The 21,775-nt window shown below is 47.1% G+C and overlaps 2 protein-coding genes across 5 annotated transcripts; one reads left to right on the forward strand and one right to left on the reverse strand.

The window, feature by feature from the left end:
* Window positions 1-335: 335 nt before the first annotated feature.
* GHRH (growth hormone releasing hormone) lies at window positions 336-9,292 on the reverse strand. 3 transcript variants are annotated; one of them, XM_088064596.1, is made up of 11 exons: window positions 9,236-9,271; window positions 9,023-9,099; window positions 8,335-8,563; window positions 6,710-6,856; window positions 5,194-5,293; window positions 4,234-4,365; window positions 3,982-4,086; window positions 3,510-3,614; window positions 2,769-2,906; window positions 2,376-2,472; window positions 336-1,528 (listed from the first exon to the last, which is right to left on the reverse strand). In XM_088064596.1, the coding sequence occupies exons 4-10, from the start codon at window positions 6,765-6,767 to the stop codon at window positions 2,409-2,411; spliced, it is 702 nt and encodes a 233-aa protein (XP_087920722.1). In that variant the 5' UTR covers window positions 6,768-6,856; window positions 8,335-8,563; window positions 9,023-9,099; window positions 9,236-9,271; the 3' UTR covers window positions 336-1,528; window positions 2,376-2,408. The 3 variants fall into 3 exon arrangements, with proteins under 3 accessions (XP_087920722.1, XP_087920723.1, XP_087920724.1); XM_088064597.1 differs by lacking the exon at window positions 6,710-6,856 and having other exon boundaries at window positions 8,335-9,099; window positions 9,236-9,292; XM_088064598.1 differs by lacking the exon at window positions 3,982-4,086 and having other exon boundaries at window positions 8,335-9,099; window positions 9,236-9,292.
* Window positions 9,293-15,002: 5,710 nt separating this feature from the next.
* Window positions 15,003-21,526, forward strand: MANBAL (mannosidase beta like). 2 transcript variants are annotated; one of them, XM_005524660.3, is made up of 4 exons: window positions 15,003-15,069; window positions 16,486-16,534; window positions 18,228-18,419; window positions 20,926-21,526. In XM_005524660.3, the coding sequence occupies exons 3-4, from the start codon at window positions 18,270-18,272 to the stop codon at window positions 21,031-21,033; spliced, it is 258 nt and encodes an 85-aa protein (XP_005524717.1). In that variant the 5' UTR covers window positions 15,003-15,069; window positions 16,486-16,534; window positions 18,228-18,269; the 3' UTR covers window positions 21,034-21,526. The 2 variants fall into 2 exon arrangements, with proteins under 2 accessions (XP_005524717.1, XP_087920655.1); XM_088064529.1 differs by lacking the exon at window positions 15,003-15,069 and adding an exon at window positions 16,321-16,371.
* Window positions 21,527-21,775: the final 249 nt, after the last annotated feature.

Genomic DNA, 21,775 nt, shown 5'->3' on the forward strand with positions numbered 1-21,775 from the left:
TACAGAACAGGATTAAAAAGCCATTTTGAACCAGGCTGCTCAGGTGATTCTTCTTTTGTGTATTTCTGCACTGTGAAGCAGAAGGACGTCTCTGACAGCTGCCTGCCCACTGAAGGGTTGCACTTATCCATTACTGCTTCTGCTGCTGTCACAGCTCCACTGATCTCCCCCAGCATCCCCTCGATGTTTCCCATCCTGCTGGGTGGTTTATAATACTTCCCTACTGGAACTGTAAAACCTGAACAGGGAGGCTGTAACAGGGATTTGGTGCAAGGATGAGATGATTTCCATGCACACTGGAGCCTCCTATCCTAAAACATGTCACCTGAGGAAAAATGAAGTGATAACTACTGCAGACTAACAAGGAATTGTTGGAGTGCAAGGAGGAAAGACTTCAGAGGCCTTAACACACATTTATGTGTAATTTTGTTTCCACCCTGGTGGTGTTACTGGTACTGGAGCTGCTGCCTTTGTTAGCCCAGTTTTGAGTCATCCTTGATGCACCTGACAACTGTCTTTGAGGAGCATCTTCCATTCTGGGTCCAGAATCAAGAAACAAAGGTTTCAACAAAAGAGCCATCTTGACCTGCTGTTGGACAGGTTTATTTAGAACAACTCTTATTTCCTGCTGCTGCTGGGAAAGCAGACCCCATCCTGGTGTTATTTACATTGCTGAAGACATAATTATTACACAAACAACAGGGGGATTGGGGTGAGAGGGAGGAAGTAGCTGTATGAGATCAGTGGGCTAATAACTTACTCCTTTTAAAACATTTACAGTTGTAACTGTAGCCGCGGTGGAGTTCAGAGCCAGGGGATGGCACTCAACAAGACCTTGAGTTGAAACAGTGACAGCCCAAGCTGATGCACAGGGATCTCCTTCAGCTCTGGCAGAGCTGTAACTTCAGCTTGAGCTCCTCAAGGCTCAGCAGGAGCTGTAGCTGAGCATTTCAGAGTTCACTCTGCTGCTGGGGCTCTGTGTCAGGGATCCAGGCAGCAGCAGCCCAGAGCAGTTTCCAATGAATGGGAGATGTGTGGGCTAACGTCTCACCTCACCCTGATCCTTGCTGTGTGTGGCTGTGCTATCAGCACCCATTTTGAGGATGCTGTAATCAATTTACTAAGTTGCCTAAAGGTGCCTTTTGGTGGCCTCATATTTATTAATCAGGCCCTCAAACAAAAAGATGACTTGGCAGAAATTTTGCTACACTCTGTGATTTGAAACCTTAATTAGTAGCCAGAATGTCCCCATGATTACAAGTATATCATTTGTTTTTAGTCCCTGTGTAAAGCAGCCTGAGGTTAAACCACAGAGGTGTTGTGTTTTTTTCTGCTTTAGTACAGAGCAGTATTTCAAGAGGGGAGTTAAATTGTAAAGACTGGAGTAAATTAAGTAGTGCTTCAGCACTGCATTCCTTTGATCACATCTGAGGAGTGTATGCATCAGTTTCCAGCTGCTCACATCTGGCGTGTCTTCTCTGCCGTGAGGGGCTCACTGTACAGTTTGGTCCATGAGCTCTGAATTATTCTAGACAGAGAAAGGAGGAAAAGAGAATTACCAGAAAACTTCATAAGCGCACATAGAAATTCTTTCATCCTTTGGAGGCTTTTCCTGACTGACCTTATGTGTGGAAAGGTAACCAAGCCAAGCATGGCAAGAGAGATGTTGGAATATTATGCTCTCCTAGCTGAATCCATAGGTGTGATTTATGTAGAGTTTTGATCTTCCCTCTCTTCCCCAGCCCCTCTTCTGTTCAGTGTGCACATTGATCTCTCCACACCCCTTTATATTGTGCTGGCAGGTTTGGACAAGCTGAATTTCTGTGGGACAGGGTAGTAAGATGAGGTTGCTTCACAAAGGAAAATTGATCAAGTGAAAGTATTGCCAAGAATGGACAGTTTGCTGGCTCTCATTCCCCCAGGGCTGGCAAGATTTAGGGCATAATACAAGCTCCAGTTTTCAGGAATGAGGGATAGAGAAAACAGTAACCTGTGCTGTGCTGTCCAGTACCTGGAAAACCTGACATGTCCCAGGGACCTAGAGACAGGTTCTGCTGCTGGAGGAAGTCTTGTCTGCCCTTAGCCTGACCCACACACTCAGGCACTATCAGGTAGCTTTGAAAGGCTGCTTTGGGTTGCTGCAAGCTTGTTCCCAGACATCCCCATGCACCTTCACAGCACTTGTGCTCCTGTTCAAACTAGCAGGGTTTTAGGTACTTGCCAATATTGATTGGGAATTTTCTTCCCCCCTAAATTACAAGCACCTTTTTCATGGGTAGCAGTGGGAGCTGACATCACTGAAGGAGAACCTCCAAACCTTGAGCAGTGCAGCAGCAATGATTTATGCAGAGGATTGAGCAGGGCATGGTACTCACCAGAGCATGGGGAGATGGAAAAGGGAGAAGTATTTACATGAGCTTAGCCAGGGTGCTGGGAAAGCCTTCCAGCTGACTGCTGTCGATGTCCTGAGGCCTATCAAGGAAGAGGACAGGGATGGCATAACTGGGATCAAGAGAGAAATTCTCTTTTCTGCTACTATTTTACTGGATTACAAGGTTGAGAAGGCAGCAGAGTGATGTGCTGCTGTGTGTGGTGCAGGCTGGCTCAGGCCAGGCTGTTCTTATCTGCACCCTGCTTGGGGTCAGCCTTATTCTTTCCCTGACAGTTCCTGAAATGACACTTAATCCAGGAGCTTCACACCTGGAAGCCAGCCAGCAATAAGGACCTGGGTGTGTTCCTGCAGTGAGAATGAGCCGATTCCCACCCACCTTTGGTTCTGCAGGATGGCTCCCAGGAAGTCCCTCAGTACCATCTGCTGGTGGTATTGGCTGTCCATCAGGATGCTGTCGGACTGGCGCCTGCTCAGGAATTCCTGCACCCCTTCCCCTGGGCTGCTCTCGCTGCTTCTGTTAGGTGGAGATGAGAAACCTCTTTGTTTCTGAGATGCTTTTTTGCCCCTCACTCAAAGTTTGGCTCAGGCTGAGCAGCACAGAAAGGGAGCCTGCTGGGACTGAGCCTGGGGCCATTCTGCTTAATTTCAGCAAGGAATTGGTTTGCTGTATTTGCTCCTCTGCTAGAAGATGGATTGGGCTGGCTTGCATCTGACCAGTTGGTTTTATTTAGTGGCAGTCAGTGATCTGACTAGCCAAGGGTAATGGAGAAGCTGCTTTCTGTGTTCAAACCAGGCCAGGGATAACTCTTCCCTACCACTGAAGGATCATTGCAAATATTATCTGCAAATATTATTGCTTGTTGATATTGCAGCAGAACTCTCAGCTGATCTGATGCTCCCACCCTTGGAGGAAAGGATTAATTAAGCTTCTTAATGATAACTGTGATTAGGTGTATCCAAGACTGCTGGGATACAGGATGTCCTTCGGGGTGTGGAACAGCAGGAGGGATTGCTTCTGTTGCAGTGAAAGGCAGCTGCTTCTGCCAGGTGTATGGAAGGCACTGCCTGAGGTGATAAGCAAAGCCCAGCCCCAGGACAGCAGGGTGCTGGGGCTTACCCGAGCCTCTTGCCAATGATGGTCTGTAGGAATTTTCGGGCAGAAATCTGCCCCAGGAATTTCCGGTAGTTGTCAGTGAATATGGCATCAGCATGGCGCTGCATCCTGGGGGAAAAGGAAGCACAATGTGCTCTCTGAGCTGTCAGTGAACCCTCCAGGTGAGAAATACAAACCCCCCAGGTGTCACAGTGCTGAAATCGGGGCAGGTAACCACAGCAAACACCTTGTAGTGTTGGACTGCAGGAATATTGGAGGGTAAAGGACTTGAGGGAGCTCAGTCCTGACATGGAGGCAGCAGGTAAAATAAAATATCTAGGGCAGAGCTGGGCGGGGATATTCCTGTGCTCTGCAGAAGCACCATCACCTCCTGGGAGGGCTGTGTCTGGGACAGGGTGACAGGAGCCTCCAGCAGACCTTTAGCCTGTGGTTAGTCCCAAGCTCCAGAAAATCCACAGGTAAGGGAAGCACAAACCACTCATCTGGTCCCACTGTTGTAAGAATAGGTCCTCTGTGCTTCAGACAGAAATAATCATCCTCTATCTCCAGGCAGAGGTGGAAAGGAGAGGCTCTAGCATCCCTGCAGATAGATTCCCAGAGCTCAGTGGAAAATTATGTTCACGTGGGTGATGGTCTGGGACTAACTGAGCTGCTGGTCTGCTCCTGGGCTGGGGGGAGACTGTAACCAGCACACTGCAGCAGCAGGGCTGACAAGTGAGGCACAAACCTTTTCTCAGTGGGGTCTGTTAACAAACCCTCCTCCTCCTGCTCCTCTGCCAAGGGGTTATGGCTCTGCAGTGAGCTGCTGTGCTGCAGCTGGAAGCTCATGGCCTTGCCAGCAGCCAGCCCTGGACTGTACCTGCAAGAGAAACCCCAGGCACACTGTGAGATGTGCTCAGATGCCAGCTGAGGCTCAGTCTTCTTAACCATTATCCCCTACTCTCCTGCTTTTTCTTTCTCCATTTGTCATCCCATCTCAGCAGTAACACAAGTACTGTCTGTCACTCTCCCCAGCTAGAAACTGCCCTGAAGCTCTTCCAGCAGTGGAAGGATGGTTTGTAGAGTTGTCTCAAACACACATCCCCCTCACTGAGCTCCCAGCATCCTTGAGCAAAGTCCCAGTGTTTCTGGTATTGTTGTCCCATGGCTTTGGCACAAGCCTAAAGCATTTTCTATAGGACATTGCAAATCCACATTAGAGAAGCCAATGCTCAGTTTTGGGCTTCTGTTGATTTGTAGAGGTACAAAGCAGTACTGCAACTTCTAAGACCCTGCAAGGAAACACTTGAAATATTAATAGGTATCTGTAGATTTCATGTACTAGAATACTTGCACTTCTGACTTCACTGCAGGTGCCCTGCAACCACAGATTTTTATCAGTGTTTGAGCTGGAGGTGCTGCCTGGTCTGGAGATTGCCAGATTTCCTTTCATAGATCCCAGCATTCAATTCCAAACCAAACTATTTGGGCTGAAATATTCCATCAGGTGCCTGTCTTCTTTGGAAATCACCCCTAGGCCAGCAGTGTACCCAAATATTAAGACAGGGCAAATAAATAGTCCTAGAAACACATTTAGAGTTCATCTGGCTTTCAGAAGTGCTGGCAACTTTAGTTTGGTACCTGCTTATTTTGCACAAGGTCAGAGATGAGGCAGAATGAGTGTCAGCATAAAGCACTCAGCACTTACCTGAGAGCTGGGTAGAGAGGAGAGGAGATGGAGCATGTGACTAAATGCAGGAACAGGAGCAGAGTGGCCTTATCCAGCATCTTCCACCCCTTGGAGTCACCTAAAATGCAGGGCAGCCTGAATCAGGGCAGTGAGGTGCTCTGGGCCAGGAGAGGAGGCCAAGTGCCACCTCCATGTTTCTCAGTCTCTCTGCTCATTTCTCAGCAAAGGGACTGAAAATGTGCCTCTGTGGTTGTGGTGTTGGCCAAGGCAGAGAGGTCGTGGTGTGGCACAGTCTCCCCAGGGAGGGCAGCTCCTGGGGGCAGAGGCTGAGTGTGATCCCTTGGGTGGGGAGGCAGAGCCCATCATGATGCTGGGGGACCCCCTCAGTGAGCTGTCCCGCGGCTGTGGCTGCAGGAGAACTCTCTCTGGGGCTGGTGTGAGCCCCAGGAACACCTGCACAGGCTGGAAAAGCTGCTGGATGGGGGCAGCAGTTGGCAGGGATGTGAAAGGAGCCTCGCTGCCTGCACAGGACCATCTGCAAGCAGCCCTGGGACCTCTCCTGTCCCGCTCTGCTCACAGGCTGGACCTGCAGGGCACGGTCTGTGCCCGAGAGCTGACTGGGCAGAAACGGGGAAATCCAAATAAAATCCCTGGGCAGAGGGGTAATACAGGCACACAGGCAACCTTGGCAAAGCCATTTATCAACAGCAAGTGCTGAGCTTGGTTTGCCAAACAAAACAAAGACTGCTCCTTCAGTGGCGAGGGGATGGAGACTGAAATGCGTCCCTTTGGAAGGGCTGAATTGCTGCTGTGCAGAGAGCAGCCCCCAGCTGTCCTGAGCACGGGGAGCTGGGCTGAGCCATGTGCACTGCCCAGCTTTGTGTGCTGGGCTCGGCTCAAGAGCTGAGAATGACTCAGGCCAGAGCTGCCCGAGGTCACCCACCCTCGGGAGATGAGCGCTGCGCTTTTGTCCTCGGCAACAGGAGCAAGGTATTTCAGTGAATGCTGCTCTTCCCGAGCTTCCATTGAAAGAGACTGATCTTTTGCTCAAAGATTCTTTAAGAATGTGGATAGGAATCTTTAAAATAACAACTTTCGCCGTTCCCTGTCTTATTTTACAGAAGAAAAGAGCAGAAAGGTGTTTGATCTCCCTAAGAAGGGGGGGGGAAAATGCCCTCTTCCAAATGTATAACAGTACTTCCTTGTAAAAGGAGCAGCTTCCAGATGGAAAGGGTTTGCTTGGACTTCTGATTGCTCAAGTGAAGTTTCAAGTGATGGGTTTTACTGATGGGGGGAGGCAGGGAGGCTCTCTGATGGAAAATATCATCAGTGAGCGCTCTTTTCTGCTCAGACAGGACAGATCAACACAGAGAGGGGGAGCCTGATTAAGGACCTGTGGTCTTGCAAGTGGGTCTGATGTTGACACCAGGGGAGTTAATGACAGAATTAGTGGCAGGGTCAGAAGTGAATGGACAGACATGAGAAAAGGCGTTGCTCTAAGAAAAGGGGCTTCTTATCACAAAGTCATTCTCACCCAGTCTCTGTTTCCATTTACATGTGCTCCCAGGTGGGACCAGCAGCTTCCCCAGCATTTCCTGCAAAGCTTCTTGCACTCATGGGTGGCATCTCCTACCTCCTGCTCTATTACAGAATCACTTTGGCCCCTCAGAGCCAAGGAATGCTTAAAGGAAGGAAAAAAGGGATTTTGAGAGACGTACAGGACTTCTGCTTTTAGAACAAATCCCCTGCTTCCCTTTCTTTTTTTACTGCTCCATTTGAACTTGGAAAAACATGCTTCTTCTGTGCCTCTTCCCTGAACATCTTCAAGAAAATACCCAGTCAGAACTTCTTAGATAGAGGAAATTATCTAATGCATCTATCAGTGGGTACCAGCAGACTGTGGTACGAGCATCTATAGAAAGTATCAATCAGGAGATTTAATCAGTATTAGAGAAGCTCCTATGTGATCTGAGAAGTGCCAATGTAAATGAAAACCCAGCCCAATGCTGTCTGCTTCCCCTTCCTCTTCTTAGCATATAGCCCTGATTACCACTTTCTTTCTGTCACTGACTTCTCTACTTTAAATGTTGGGGTTTTATCTAGAATTGCTTTTTGAACTTTTTTTTTTTTATTTCTCTACTATTAATTTCTTTGTAATTGTTTTCTTGTTTGTTTCTGGCTTTGTCTTCTCCCACTTAGCTACAGCCTGCTTCCAGATTTTTGGCTATGTCTGTCTCCCTTTTTCCCTTGAGAATAAATCAGAAATTAAAGTCCTACAATCCTTCCCAGATGTGTCTGCTATTTCAGAGGAGAAGCTGGGAATTGAAGTGTCACCCTGTGTGCAGGCAGCTTGACAGCTTTGCAAAACATTGTCACCTTCGAAATTCTCCTGAGGTGAGGGACACCTTCACTTTCCATTCTGGCAGCATGTGAAAAAATGATTAATAAATAAATCCCCCTTAAGATGAAGAGCTTTTAGCACCATTCCAGCAGATGAAGCATAATAGCTTTGTTCCATCCTGTGCAGTGGGAACAGCAGCATTGTGACAGTGATGCTGGAGAGCTGGTAACTACCTCTTGCCATTTCTGAAACCTCAACCTGAGCAGTCTTCAAAACACCTCTGTGTAGATGAAATGAAGCTTTTGGCATGCCTGCTGTTTAATAAAGCCCAAACTTTTATACCCTGAAATGCTGCACTAAAAAAGCAGAAATCCTTTTAAGTGCCTCCCTGTGCCTTGTTGTGGCTGGCTTTGCATTACCTGTAACGCACTGTTGTGTTTCTCCTCACACTTTGGCTTGGCTCAAACACAGTTTCATTTCTGGGTGAGTAAAACACCGTTCATTTGCCAGGGTAAAATAAACTCACATCCACATAGCAAACGAGAAAAACAGTGCTACAGCTAGTAGGCATCTAACGTGTTTTATAGAGCTCATATAGTATAATTCCATTGGTTTGCATTTATGATGTAGTTCAATCGTTGTTTCATTCTATAACGTGGTACAAAAACAAATTGGTACAAATCTTGATATGGTACAAAGGTGCCTGGTGAAGCTCATTCCTGACGCCAGCATTGATCGCATTTCAGTGGAATTTAATTGTCTCCAACTTCTAAATAGACATTATCCTGTTAAATGCACAGAGAGGGGCTCCCACTTACCGTTCCTGGAGAAAACGAGCGCTTCCTAGATCAGCTCCTGCCCAGATGCTCCTTCCCCTGTTGCAAATCCAACTTCTCCAGTCCTGGAGCTGCCTCTGGGAGCCCGCGGGGTCCGGGCAGGACCGGTGCTGGTGCAGAGCAGGGAGGACAGCCCCAGCCCTCCTCCAGTGTCCTCTGGCTGCCAGGGAGGTGCATCTCTGCCTTTTATACCTGAGCTCCCTCAGGAGTCCTGTGGGCTTCCACGCGTCAGAGAATCAATTATCCTCCTGAATTTCAAAGGCTGTGTTTGCATCCTCTTTTTGTGCGTGTGTGTGCGTGGGGAGGGGGCCATGCCCGCAGCCCAGGGTCATCTGTACGCTTTCTCTTTATCCCTCAAAGAGCCAAGAGCAAATAACAGCAATAATCTGGCAGAGTGAATGACAAATTCCCTTTGCTAGGGAAACTTCGCTTTTCCTCTGCAACTGCATTTTTTCCTTCTACTCCACAGTGAGAGTGAGTTAACCATTAGTACTTTCTCACACTGCCTGAACAGGAGGGTTGATCTTTTCGCTATTTTATTTTTCTTTGATTATCAGCCTTTTCCTCCTCCTCCTTTGTTACTCACACCTGCATTAGAGGGGCAGTTCATGCTTCAGACCCTCACAAATATCCCAGCTTCACACCAAGCCCACAAAGCAGCTGGAGAGACCTGTTCCATCCATGTGCTCTGGAAAAAGGCAGAGGAGCTCCCTGGGGTGCTGCGTGCACTGCCAGCTTTCTTCATTCCTGGAACAAGGTTTATGAGAGCCCCATTAAAACAAACACAGAGCCTTCATGCCAAGAAGACCAGGACAGTTCAGAGCAGTTCAAAATGAGGTGTCAGCATGAGCTCCACCTGCCAGATTTCTCATATTGACTTTACCATGTCCAGAACTGATGGGATGCAGACTGTCCTGTCTGAGGGCTTGCATGACTCGATGATGGGAAGGTTTCAGCAGGTGAGATGACTCATGTCTGCCTGCTGCCAAATACCTTCACCTGGCACCACAGTGGCATCACAGCTGCTGCTGGCAGAGAGGGATTGTAGGGAGGATGGTGCAGCTGGAGGACATGGGGGTGCCTGTGTGTGCAGGGGGTCAGAAGCATCCCAGTGATGGTCTGTTATTGCCTCTCATTGCTCCTTGCAAATCAGGCAGGTATATCATCTGTGTTATCCACTGGAGACACTGCAGATGGGGATTTCTGGGTAGCACAGAGCAGGTTTTCCAAAATCCTTGTCCTGGTGCGCACAGCTGCGTGTGGTCCCTGCCAACTGGAAAGGGATTTTTGGTTAGCTTTTCTGAATCTGTTTGTGTTCTCTCATGTGTGAGGCCGGTTGCACTAATCTTTCAGCATGACTTATTTTTCTTTCATTGTCTTGGTGCTGCACTGGCTGAGCAGATGAATCAGATCATGCTGTTAAACCAGCTGAGAGCCAGTGCTATTTCAAGGTATCACCTTGTAGCCTGGTCCTGAGCTCATTCTCCATCCAGCTGGCCCCTTGCCTTACACAGAGCTGCATATGATACCAGGCAATATTTATCTGATCAAGGAGAATCAGTCTATGATTGACTTATTTATAGCTCCCTGATGCCCAGCTTGGGTTAGGAGGGCTGTGATCTGTGTTCATATCTCAAGTGAGCTGCTTTCACAGAGGGCTCTATAAAGTTCCATCATGACAGGGTTTTCCTTGTGCTGTCTAGATTGGTTTCCTGCCATGCACAGCTGGACCCAGCAAGATCCACAACAATGGCTTTGGGTTAATTGCAAGAGGCAGCAGAAATTTCTAAAAACCCTCAGGGCTCTGTTGAGTGCACCCAGCTTAGGAGTTCTGCAATCGCATAAATAGAGCAGCGTTTCTGTCCCTGGGATTTCCTGTCCCAGCTTCAGTCAAAACCTTCCTGTCTTCCCAGGACCCAGAAAGGTCATTTTTGGAGCTTCTCCACGAGGCTCCACAGGTTCTCCCTCTGGTTCATGCAGCTGCTTCTGCAGCAGAAATGTCTGTGATCCTCACTGCTGCCTCGATGAAGATGCTACGGACTGTGACAGGACCCAGAGTTGTTTGGAGCCAGTTTTGCATCCATCCCTGTTGGTGTTGCAGTGTGTGTTTGAGCTGGCAGTGATAGGCTCTGTTCTCATGGTCATTTTTTCAGTAGGGCTGTCACACATGTAGAGCTCTGCACGTGCCAGGGGGCTCTGGCTGCAGGTCTGTGCTCCCCACAGCCCCAGAGCTGTCCCCAGGGTATCAGTGGCATTCAAAGTCTAAACATACTGCCTGTGTGACAACATTCCTCAGAGGAATTTCACTTTACAGTTAGTATCAATAACAATTTGGCACAACAGATGACAAATTTGATTTGCAAAATGAACAGATTTTTTTTTTAGAGTATCTCTTAGTTTGTCCCTAGAACCTTCCCAGTTTCTCCCCATCTCTCCTCCCTACCACAGCAAGTGCTGTGTCAGCATCCACTGGCTCCCAAACCAGAGGTCTGCAACACTCAGTACCTCCCACAGATCTCCACATTAGCAATGAGCAGTGGGTAACTCTCAGTTTGTCCTCTAAAGCCAAGCCCACACCAGTGCAAGCCTGATGGAATCTACAGCCAGCTACGAGCTGCCACAGGCGCCCTCAGCATCTGGAGCTGCCAGATTTTGGAATCACATCCAAGCAGATCCACCCTCCCCACTGCCTCTGGGTGAAGAATCTCACTCCAGCTACTCTTATTACAGTGCCAATCCTTCAGTGACAAAGGACACAGAGTTAGGATCCTGAAGCAATTTCCCAGGTATTGATTTCCTCTGAGCTTTACCTCCCTTGGTCTCCGTGCCAGGCTTTAAAAAATCACCCCAGTCTGTTCCAGGTGCACGACATAACAGCTTCAGATGAGCTGAGCAGTGTGGGAAATGGGGCTCAGCCTCGTGGGGTTGAACCTAGTGACAGTCAGAAGTAACGCATCAAATGGCAAAAAACCATCCTGTGTTCTCAGCTGTCAAGAGCTTTTCTGCACTTCTCCAAAATGTCACACAGGGTGGCTTCTCCACCCTCTACCACTTCCAGGAGAGCTCTGGGGACAGAGCTGCTCCCTCTGGTTTGTTTTCACTTGAGTGAGAGCTGGGGTGGCGACTAACTTGTGGCAAATGCCCTAATGGTGAATCAAACAGAACTACCTAAGACTAAAAGTTATGGGGTTTTACCTGGGTTTGCCACCATAGAGGTAGGATGGAGCCCATTTTGGTTTAAGTATCTTATCCCAGGTGGCAGAATCTGGACACATTATAATAAATTCATAATCATTTAATTGAAGCATTCATTACTGCTGTGTTCACAATAATTTTCATTTCTAAGTTCCTTGTAAAAATCCAGTAATTTCTGTGGAAGGCAAGCAAACTAAACTGAGATGAGAAAGACATGATTTAGCCTGTGCTACCAGTTCCTTCTAAGGAAGAAGCAAAAAAATACCAAAACTCCAACCCAGTGGGTGTGGTGAGACTTGCCACTAGAAAATCATACAAGACTTGGTTTCTTCTTCTTGGAAGGATAAAGTGTTGAGACTTGGATCTTCAGATCCTCCAGACTCAACCCTTTGAACATCAATAGATTTCCTGAGGAGAATTTTCCCTGGAGGAATTCAAATTGGTAGGAATCTGAGTACAAACATTTATCAAAATAATCTCAAGGAAGGAGACATTCTGCATGAGAGCACTGTTTGCACTCTGAGAATGAGTCTGAAGCAGAAGATCAGATTAAAAACAGACAAAATAAATCAGAAATTCAAAATGTGCAAGAAGTGCTGTCAGGAAGGACTGTGTCATGGTGTTAAAAGCCTGCCTGAAAAGCCTACTTAATCTTCAAACATTAACTATCCCTGGGGCTGTAGAATAGAGCAAATGGCAGCAGCCTGTGGGATGTGCGTCTGTCAGGAGGCCCGATGGGCTCTGCAGGTGGGATCCATTTATAGAGCCTGTACCTGTCTGCCTCCGTTTATTTCCTAGCAGAGCTCTGGAGCATTTCAGCATCACCCAAGTGAACTGCCAAGAGTTTCAGCCAGGCATCAGCACGTTACACTCATCTGTAGGCTTGAGAGTTACTGATTCCTGAATTTCTGGCTCTCTAAATACCATCTTCATCCTCCTCCAACCCTGGCAGACAGAGCTGAGATGCCAGCAGTGAATGTCAGTAATTAAGGAGCTCATCTTTGGTCTTATCACTCTCATTTCAGTTTGGAAAGGAGCCTTGGCTAGAAGGTTACACAGCAGGTTTCAGCCAGAATCAGCGAACAGGGAGAGGCAGCTTCAATCCTTTGAAAAGCCTCTGATAAAAACCAGAATAAGAGTGAGATGTTACTGGCATCGAGAAGGCAAAATGTGGTTATGGAGAGGGAATGAGGAAGGCTGTGTTTCCAGAAAGGGATGAGAGATTAGAACAGTTGTAATTTTTTGCCTGGCTGAATATGAATGTGCAGCCTAAGGATGACAAGACCTTGGAGCACAAGGATCACATGTACAGTGAGTGGTAATAAAGAGCTGTCACTGCAAAGACGAGCGGGAAATAACACAAAGAAGAAATGTAGAAAGGACTGAGAAAAGCCAAGGATTGTTTGGATTTGGAGAAAGACTTCTTGCCTGAGCATTGTCCCTACTTAGAACAGAGTGCTGATAAAATTGCCATGTCCACTTGTTGAATCCATTTTAGCTTTGAAACCTGTTTGCATCTGGTAGGCTTTGGGAAAACCTTCCCTTTTTTTTTTAATAAATAGCTTCCTTTTTTTTTGGTCATTTCCTAGTCAGCTGCAAGGAGTGGGTCAGGGTGATGCTGCTGGAAGGTGGGGAGCCACAGTGGGCTGATGGCACCACCTGCTTGTGGCTCCCAGGCTGGGGCACTCCTGACCTGGCCTGGAGGGTTTGGTGGCCTTGGGGTGAAATAGAGGGGGAGAGAAGGGGCAGGAGCTGCCTGAAAACTGCACATTTCCCCTGCCTAATTCTGCTTGGAGTGAGAATTGCTGTTTCTGTTGGGGAGAGAAGAAAAAGAATAAAATAGACAATAAGGAGTGTCTTTTCCCCTTTGCCTGCAAACTCCATCTCTGAGGACCAGAGCCTGTGAGGTGTGTGGACAGCAGCACCAGCACATTCAGTGTACTGGTAATACTTGGAAGAATTTAATCTGTCTGTTAATCCATCCTGATAAGATCCTTCCTGACATTTTCAATAATTATTTCTTCCTCTTCAGTGAGGTTTTTTTTCATCCTAATCATTCAGAGTTTGGGAGGTAATAAGGTGAAGGGGCAGAATTTACTGCTTTCCTGAACTCTGGAATTATTCCTTAGTCGCTCACCAGGGGCAGGGGAAACTCCATTTAAGAGTAATTTTCTCTTAGGATTATAATGCCAGAAGAATTTCTGTGTATAAGTGTCTCTGGCTTCTGCCACTCATCCAGCAGTGTTCTCCAGTTGTCTGTAATATCTTCTGCACTAAAAAACATTAAAGATTTCTAATCCAATTGCTAAAAATCTTTGACATTGTTATCATTAATATCCACTTAATTCAAATGCTCAGTAACAGCCTAGAAAATCCTTTTATTACAAATGCCATACCCTACTTCCTCAGTAGATAAGTAATGTATTAGGTTTTCTCCAAAATATTTAAGCTCTCTGGTAATAAAGCTCTGCAGAAAAACCAGCCTGGCACTTCTGATAGTTTAGGGTTAGGAAAAGGGCAAAACAAATCAGATTCTTTAAATGCCACAAATGAGCAAATGAGAGCCCAAGCCATTTCCCCCTTTTTAGGCCATCTTATCTCCAGTTCAGAGCTGGAAACTGGACAGAACATTAAAAATAAAGACCCTGTAAAGAGCAAAGCCAGAAGCATATCTTAATAGTTGCTGCCAGAGTATGTCAAGGGAGCAGAGGAAAACCCACCAGGTCTGAAAGGCCACATAATTGATGGTGGGGTTAAAACACAGGGATTTAGGGGGTGAGTACATTAAGCCTGAGGTGTAAAGGCCTGGGGTGCTTCTGCACCCAGCCAGGATGAGAGGACATAGCCTTAACCTGCACCAGGGGAGGTTTAGGTTGGACATTAGAAGGAATTTCTTCACAGAAACGGTAATTAGACATTGGAATGGGCTGCCCTGGGATGTGGTGGAGACACCATCCCTGGAGGTGTTTCAGCAAAGATTGGACACGGCACTTAGGGCTCTGGTTTTGTTGACAAACTGGTGTTGGGTCACAGGTTGAACTTGGTGGCCTCAGGGATCTTTTCCAAGCTTATTGATTCAGGGATTCTGTGACCCACCAGGGGGTTGGCACCCACAGGGATGGTTTCCAGGGAGCAGGTGGTTGCTGGGATGGTTGCCAGGGGCGGTTGCTGGGGCAGTTGCTAGGGATGGTTTCCAGGGATGGTTGCTGGAATGGTTGCTGGGGCGGTTGTTAGGGACAGTTGCCAGGCGTGGTTGCTGGGATGGTTGCTGGGGTGGTTGCTAAGGACAGTTTCCAGGGGTGGTTTCTGGGCCGGTTTCCAAGGCTGGTTTCCAAGGCTGGTTTCCAAGGCCGGTTGCCAAGGCCGGTTGCCAAGGCCGGTTGCTAAGGCCGGTTACCAAGGCCGGTTGCCAAGGCCGGTTGCTAAGGCCGGTTGCTAAGGCCGGTGGCCCGGCTGCCACCGGAAGTGGTTCCACGGGCGGGAAGCACTTCCGGGCGGCGCGGCCGGGGAGCGGAGCGGGCGGTGAGCGGGGCCGTGCAGGGTTCTGCGGGCAAGGGGCGCTGGCCAGGGGCAGCGGTGGCTTCAGCACCGCCCCGGGAGGCGAGTGCAGAGCCAGGGGGGCCTCGCTGGTCCTGCCGAGGCCGGGCGGCACCGCGAGGGCGGGCCCGGGATGGACGGAGGCCCGGGAGGGATGGAGGGAGGAGGACGCCGGTGTCCCCGCCCTGGGGCTGCACAGCTGCTTCTCCCACAGCCCGGGCGCGGCTGGCCGGCCCCCGGGCCCTTGGCCCACAGCCGGGCTCCTCGGCCACGCTGATGGTTCAGCCCTGCCGATAGGAACAGCCAGCAGAAACTGCCCAGGCTCCATCCCGACACCTGCTAAAACACTGAAAAATTCCAACTTAAGCTTTTTTTGCCTCGTCCTTTGACGGAATCTTTCATTGTGCTTTATTTCCAACCCCCCCCAAAAATAGTATATATTATTTGAGCTGTTCCCATGGATTTGTCCTCCCAATTATTTACGTAGTGCCGGGTGTTGAGGATGTCAGCTGGGAAACAGTGCAGCAGGAAGAGAGGTTTGAGTCTCTCCTGGCTGGTGCATGGCCCTGAGCCTGGAAATATGTTGATTATTTATCCCAGGGCCTGGTCCTGAGGCACGGGGAATAGACACATCCTCTTTGGTGCTGTCACTGAGCAAAGCAGGAGCTGCAGTCCCGAGGAGCCCCTGGCTGGTTCTGTGGGGAGGGGAGGGAGCTTCCCACTCCTCCACCTTATTCGTTGGGTATCAGACCTCATGAACAAGCTGGAGGGGTCAAGGGCAGCTTTCTCTCAGGGTCTGACATAGGAGTATTGATCTTCAAATGCAATTTAAGAAGTACTTTAGGTGTGGGCATGGTGAGGTGGTCTGAGGAGAAAAGCAGTTGACAACCTGTGGAGAAGAAGACATGTTATCCAAGGAATAAGTGGTGAAACTGAGCTTCTTGGGAACAGGGAGGAAGGCTCCATCACCCAGGGACCTGTTGGCTTTGGTGCGAGGCAGAGGCTTTGGGCATTGTGTGAACCACTGGAGTTCTTTAAAACTGAGGAATTTTGCTCAGAGCTTGGCTCCACTGAGGGCAGGAAAACCAATGGCCCGGGTGTGGGTTGCCTGAGGAAGCAAGGATGATGCTGTAATTAGTTGGAGCACAATGCCAGGTCTTCTCTGAACATATTTCATGGGATATTCCTTCAAATGGTGGTGGCAGCTGCTGCCAGCCTGCAAGAGAGCTCTTGGTGCTGGCCACATCACCTGGATTTGTTAGAGAAGTACTAAGGCCCTCAGGGGAGGTGAGCTAGAAAAGGGCAAAGGAGGGGAGATCTGTAGAAGATGGGGACAGAGATTTTTTTGTTTTCATTATATCTGTTTCCTTTTCTTGTTGATCTCTCTGTGTTGTGTTTCAGGTGTGTGAATTGAGATTATCAATAGGAGTTTGTCCCAAGAAAACTTCAGGTGAGGAACGAAGGAATATCTCTCCCTACTGTGTTTGAGGACAGGGGCAGGCAACAATAATGTTTTCAAAAGATATCCAGATGAGATAAATGCAACTCAAAGGTGATTCTGTTTCTTGCTTAGGAGCTGCTGCCTTAGTGGATTGGGAGAGGGGGTGATTTAAAAGGCAAAAGCAATTGGGATGAGCCACATGCATGCAGGCTTTGTTCACAGCACTGAGCAGCCTTTGGGACTGGCTGAGCCTGGGTGGATCAGTGTGTGTCCTGACTTCAGGTAGAGGTCCCACACAGCCCTTGCTGACTGAGTTTGAATCAGAATTTGAAACATTTTCTTTCACTGAAGTACAGACCTGGAGAGGACCTGGAGAGGTCACCTGTTCTCATCTCCTGGTTCAAAGGCAGAATTATATATGCCCACACCCCACCCCAGGTCAGTGCTTATCTGATCTGCTCTTCTGAATCACCAGTAGCAGGGATTCCAGAGTCTCTCTATTTCAGTGGCTGGCAGTCTGTGCAGTTGGAAATGTTTTCCTGTCTTAAAATTCAAAATAACATTCTGTACTTCAGCTGAATGAAAACTAAATAATTAATTTTTGTAATATAAATCCCTCTTCTTTTAGTATGTCACTAAGTGATAGTTGCCTCTGGTGCAATGGCATTGAGTTGATTCTCAAATTTATCAGCTATAACTTTGCTGGAATTACACACCACATTTACCACCCTTCTGGACTTGGTCACATCTGGAGATTGTAACAATCTCCTCCCAGCCTGGGAAATGCAGAGCCTGTTTTGGAGATCATTTCTAGGAGGCAAACTCAGTGTACAAACTCAGTCACACCCAAGCTTTAGTGGTACAGAGCTGTAGCTATCAGTGAGCAGTGCTGATCCAGGGAATGCACACTGGGATCATCCAGGTCAGGAAAACCGAGTGGGGCAGTAATCACAGCTGAATGTGATGGCATCTCAGACTAATTGGATTTCCCTTTGGGGACTTCCTGAGGCATACTCTAGCAATCCTGGCAGGAGAATTCTCCCTTGTTGTAAAAAGCCATTACTCATTCATAGAATAAATTGACAACTCCATTAGCAAAAGATAAAGGGAAGAAGGAAGGACGGTCTCATGGCTCAGAAGCTTGGGACCCAGGAGATCAATATTTGACTCTGCCACAAACTACCTGTGTGACTGTTTTAAGTTATATGGGGCTTAGTGTAACCAGCCACTAAAGCCACACTTAAATTTATACACATAACTCATTCCTCTGCCTTCAACAGCTCTGCTTCTGTGCGGTTTAATAGTTGGGTTTGTACAGCATCTAAAACAAGAACGCTGTGACCACATAGACAATATAAGTAAAAATAAATAGTAATCACATTGCATGTGTGATCAACTTCAGGAAGAAATGTATTTTTGCTTATTAAGCTTTTCTGTTATTGTTTCATGAACATGTTCCATATTTTGTCTGTCTGCTTCTCGCCCACAAATGGCCTAATACCAAGAGTTGAGGGCTATTTTTATAGGCAAAAAAAGACAAACACCCAAATTAAACACAACATTCATTTTCCTTTTTGTTATTGCTCCTGTAGATCAAGAGTATCTTCAAAACTCCCTGAGGGAGTGTGTCATTTTTGGATAACAGAAAGGAAATACCAGAAAGGATGATGCAAAAAATTGCTCTGTATTTTCCCCCTTGCAGTAACCAGTCTTGAGAGCAGCAGAAGAGAAGAGTACACTGACAATGGCTGCAGAGTTGGATTTCTCCCCACCTGAAATCCCTGAGCCCACATTCATGGAGAATGTGCTACGCTATGGACTTTTCTTTGGAGCCATCTTCCAGCTGATCTGTGTGCTTGCCATAATCCTGCCTGTGTCCAAGTCCCACAGGACAGTGAGTAGTGCTCTTTAACTTCGATGTAAATGGGCAGAGTCAGAGAAAACAGGATGGGAGGGAATGCTGAGTAGCTAAGGGAGACACAGCTGCCCCTGGGATTGATGACAGTTTCCTTGCTCATTCTCCTTCCTTCCCTCTGGCTTTCCCACCTTCAACTTCTGTCTTGCGATTTACCACCAGATAGGAAAGTAAGGAACAAATACCTGAGCCAGGATCCATCATAATATCAGTGAAAAAAGCAACCTGAAGCACTGACAAGGTGCAAAATGCATGTGCAGTTCCTGGCTGCAAGTGAAGGCTTTGTCCCAACCCCTATTGTGATCCTGCTGCTGATTTGCTTCATTAATTGCCAGGCAGGGCATCCCCTTTGCAGGACCTTTCAGGAAATGACTCTGGGCTCAAGTTTGTGAGTGACTTTTGGAAGCAAGATGTAGGGGAAATTTCTCGTATATCCTAAAGGTGAGGAAAGCAGTTTTCAGGACTGACATCCCATCCAACACCCAAGGGTCCTTTGATGCAGTTGGCATAGGAGAATGTGAAAAGGAAAGGTTGAGGTGAGCTGTTCCTCTAGATTGAGGGATGTCCTGCATCTGCCTGGCTTTTTTCATTAAAGAGAAAAATGTCTTTGGTGCTGGGGACAGTGCTGCAAGGTGATCAGGCTGCAAGTTTGGTGCTTTGATACAGATGTTGTCTGAAGGCATATAGTATATTTTCAGTAACAACTCAGCATGGGGAGTTTTGTTTTCAGACTCTTTATTTCCATGTTTTCTCCCTCCTGTGCGGAGGAAGCATGGAAATTTTCAACCTGTTGGGGGAAGGGAGTGCCTCAGGATGAGGTACAGAGTGAAGGATAAAGTTCATGACCCAATTTTTCCACCTTTAACTGCTGGTGTGATGTGGTGCTGTCCTGCCATGGGTCATGCTCCCTCCTGCTTGTCCTGCCACAGGAGCTGCAGCTCCCAGCAGGGAGATGAACAAGCAGTTGCTGGATACCATGCAGTGGCATTGCAAGTCTTAGACTCTTATAATCGTCAGGTTGGAAAAGACCTCCAAGATCATCGAGTCCAACCTTTGCACTGTTATTCTGCAGCCACCAGCACCTGTCTGTCAGAGTTCATCATTTCCCCAGTACATTTTTGAGAAATATCAAGTAACCCCATTTTTGAAAGTTGAAAAGAGTGAGAGCTTTTGTCTGGAGTGAGAGACTGGAGACCAGCCCCCAGTTAAAATTATAAGGCTCAAGGACCTTTTACTGATTACATTTGTAGTATGCCTTGTTATTTGCATACTCTAGTTTTTATTTTCTCCATATATGAACTATCCTCTTGATGTGCTGTCCATATATAACTTGTTTACAAGACCATAAATACCACAGGCTAACCCCTTCAGATCTTGAGAATGATGCTTGAGTCTGGGTAGGATGTTGGGGAACTTTGCTGTCTAGGAGCCTCAAACTTTGAAGTCTACCTTGGTTTGGACATTAGAAGGCAGCAGTGTTCACTTTATGGCAGCAGCATTCTGCATCCCTGAGTAATAACCAGCTCCCTGTGCACTGCTCACAGCCTTTGCAAAGCCAGCCAAGTCTCCTTCCTTGGAAAGCCACACAGATGTGAGATTTAATAGCCCAGTAACTTGAGAGACGTTTGAACCAAGCTCTTTGATTAAAAGGACACTGTCAGATGCTGCCTCCCCCTCCATTATCTGGAGTTCTGGCTTGGAAGCCTGGAAATCACACGTCTTGCTCAGCCATTTTTTGTGTGTCCTTTTCCAGTTGGCACACTCAGGCTGAGAGAACCCAAGATGCTAAAGCAATATTTATACTCAAATGCATTTAATGAAAGGAGGCAATCTGCATGTGTGTTCTTTCTCAGAGGAGACTGGCGCAGTTCCCTTGTGTTTTCACAGGATAACTAGATTTTATTTCCCATGTCTGCAATATTATCTCTCATCCCCTCTGAAGGAAACAAGCATCGTATCTCAGTATTTTGTTAGTCCAGGTTGAGAAAGCTTTGCCTGCAATTCCCTCCTTGGATTTTGGGCTTGGTTTAGAGGCTCTGATCTTTATATTCTTACTGCTCCTTTGGGGAATATTTTTTTGTCTTGCACATGATAGTGATTAATGTTCGGCAGAAATGCCTGCTGACTGTTTCCATGCACCCTGGTGATTATATGTTATCTCTTCCTAATTCAAATAGTTTTCATTTACTGTTGATTTTCTTCTTGCCTTCAAAGTTTTTCTTCTCCAAAGCCTGTTTTAGATACTTAAGCTTTTAATGGCAACAAGCTGTTTCTGTGCAGAAACTCACACTCATCAAAAAGCACATGCAGAAGTAGAGATGATGCTGCTTGAGTCTCATTAAATGTGGCCTCAGTTTGACATCAGTGTGTTCCAACAGAGATACTCAGCACTTGTTTCCTCTGACTTATACTTGAGTCCCCAAAGCAACCTGTTAGCAAATGGTAAAAAAATAGTTACTGACTGTTTCTTAATTGATTCTTGTAGGACTCGGACAGTTTTGAGCCTAAGAATTCAGACATGGTGAAGAAGCCAAAGGCAACTGCTCCACAGATAAGCAAGAAACCTAAGAAGGAAACCAAAAAGAAACGATAGAGGTGTGACTGATGAGCCTCCAAAGACCAAATAACCACTTATGATCATGATTCCTCAGAGACAACATCAAAGGCAACTAACTCTGTTAATGGTTTTCTGGCATTGCCATCTTTTACTTTTCAGGGGCAAGGGAGAAGAAACTTAGAAGAATGGAAGGGTTGGGGTTCTACCATAGATTTCTTACAAGCAAAGAGAACTTCACATGTTCAAGACTTCATTTGACTTGATTAATGTGTCAGTCACTATTAAAGTGACTTACTCCAGTTCTGGTGGGTAGAGAGGGCTGTTGGCCTGTCTCCTCCATGCTAGCTGGGGTTTGTAGTAAAGTCCCTGTGGAAAATGGAGCGTGGGTTTGCCACTTTGGATACTGCTTTGTGTTGTGTTTTTTGAAGGAAGAAGGATCAAATGGATCAAGAATACCAACACTACACAGCTTTGTATTCATCTCTGTTGTCATCTAGTCTGAAATACATAGCTATATTTTATGGCTTAATCATAATGCCTTTGTCATATTCTTTAATTCTTTAGGTAATAACTCACCAGATTCCAGACTGCTGCAGATGAAAGCTTTCATTTCCCCAGCGTCGCTGTCTCTTGTTCCCCACCCATGCACTCTTGCTTTCTCTTCCCACCTTTGAAAGCACGTACATTTCAGGGAACTGAGGCTGTGGTGGGGATTGTAATGCCTACAAGAATCAGGAAACAATTTTACTCTGGAAGGTGCAGAATTTAATGTCTGTGC

This window comes from Pseudopodoces humilis, chromosome 19, assembly GCF_049639895.1.
Source record: "Pseudopodoces humilis isolate 2021_Gansu_Grassland_sample_001 chromosome 19, ASM4963989v1, whole genome shotgun sequence".
In the NCBI taxonomy this organism is placed as follows: Eukaryota; Metazoa; Chordata; class Aves; order Passeriformes; family Paridae; genus Pseudopodoces; species Pseudopodoces humilis.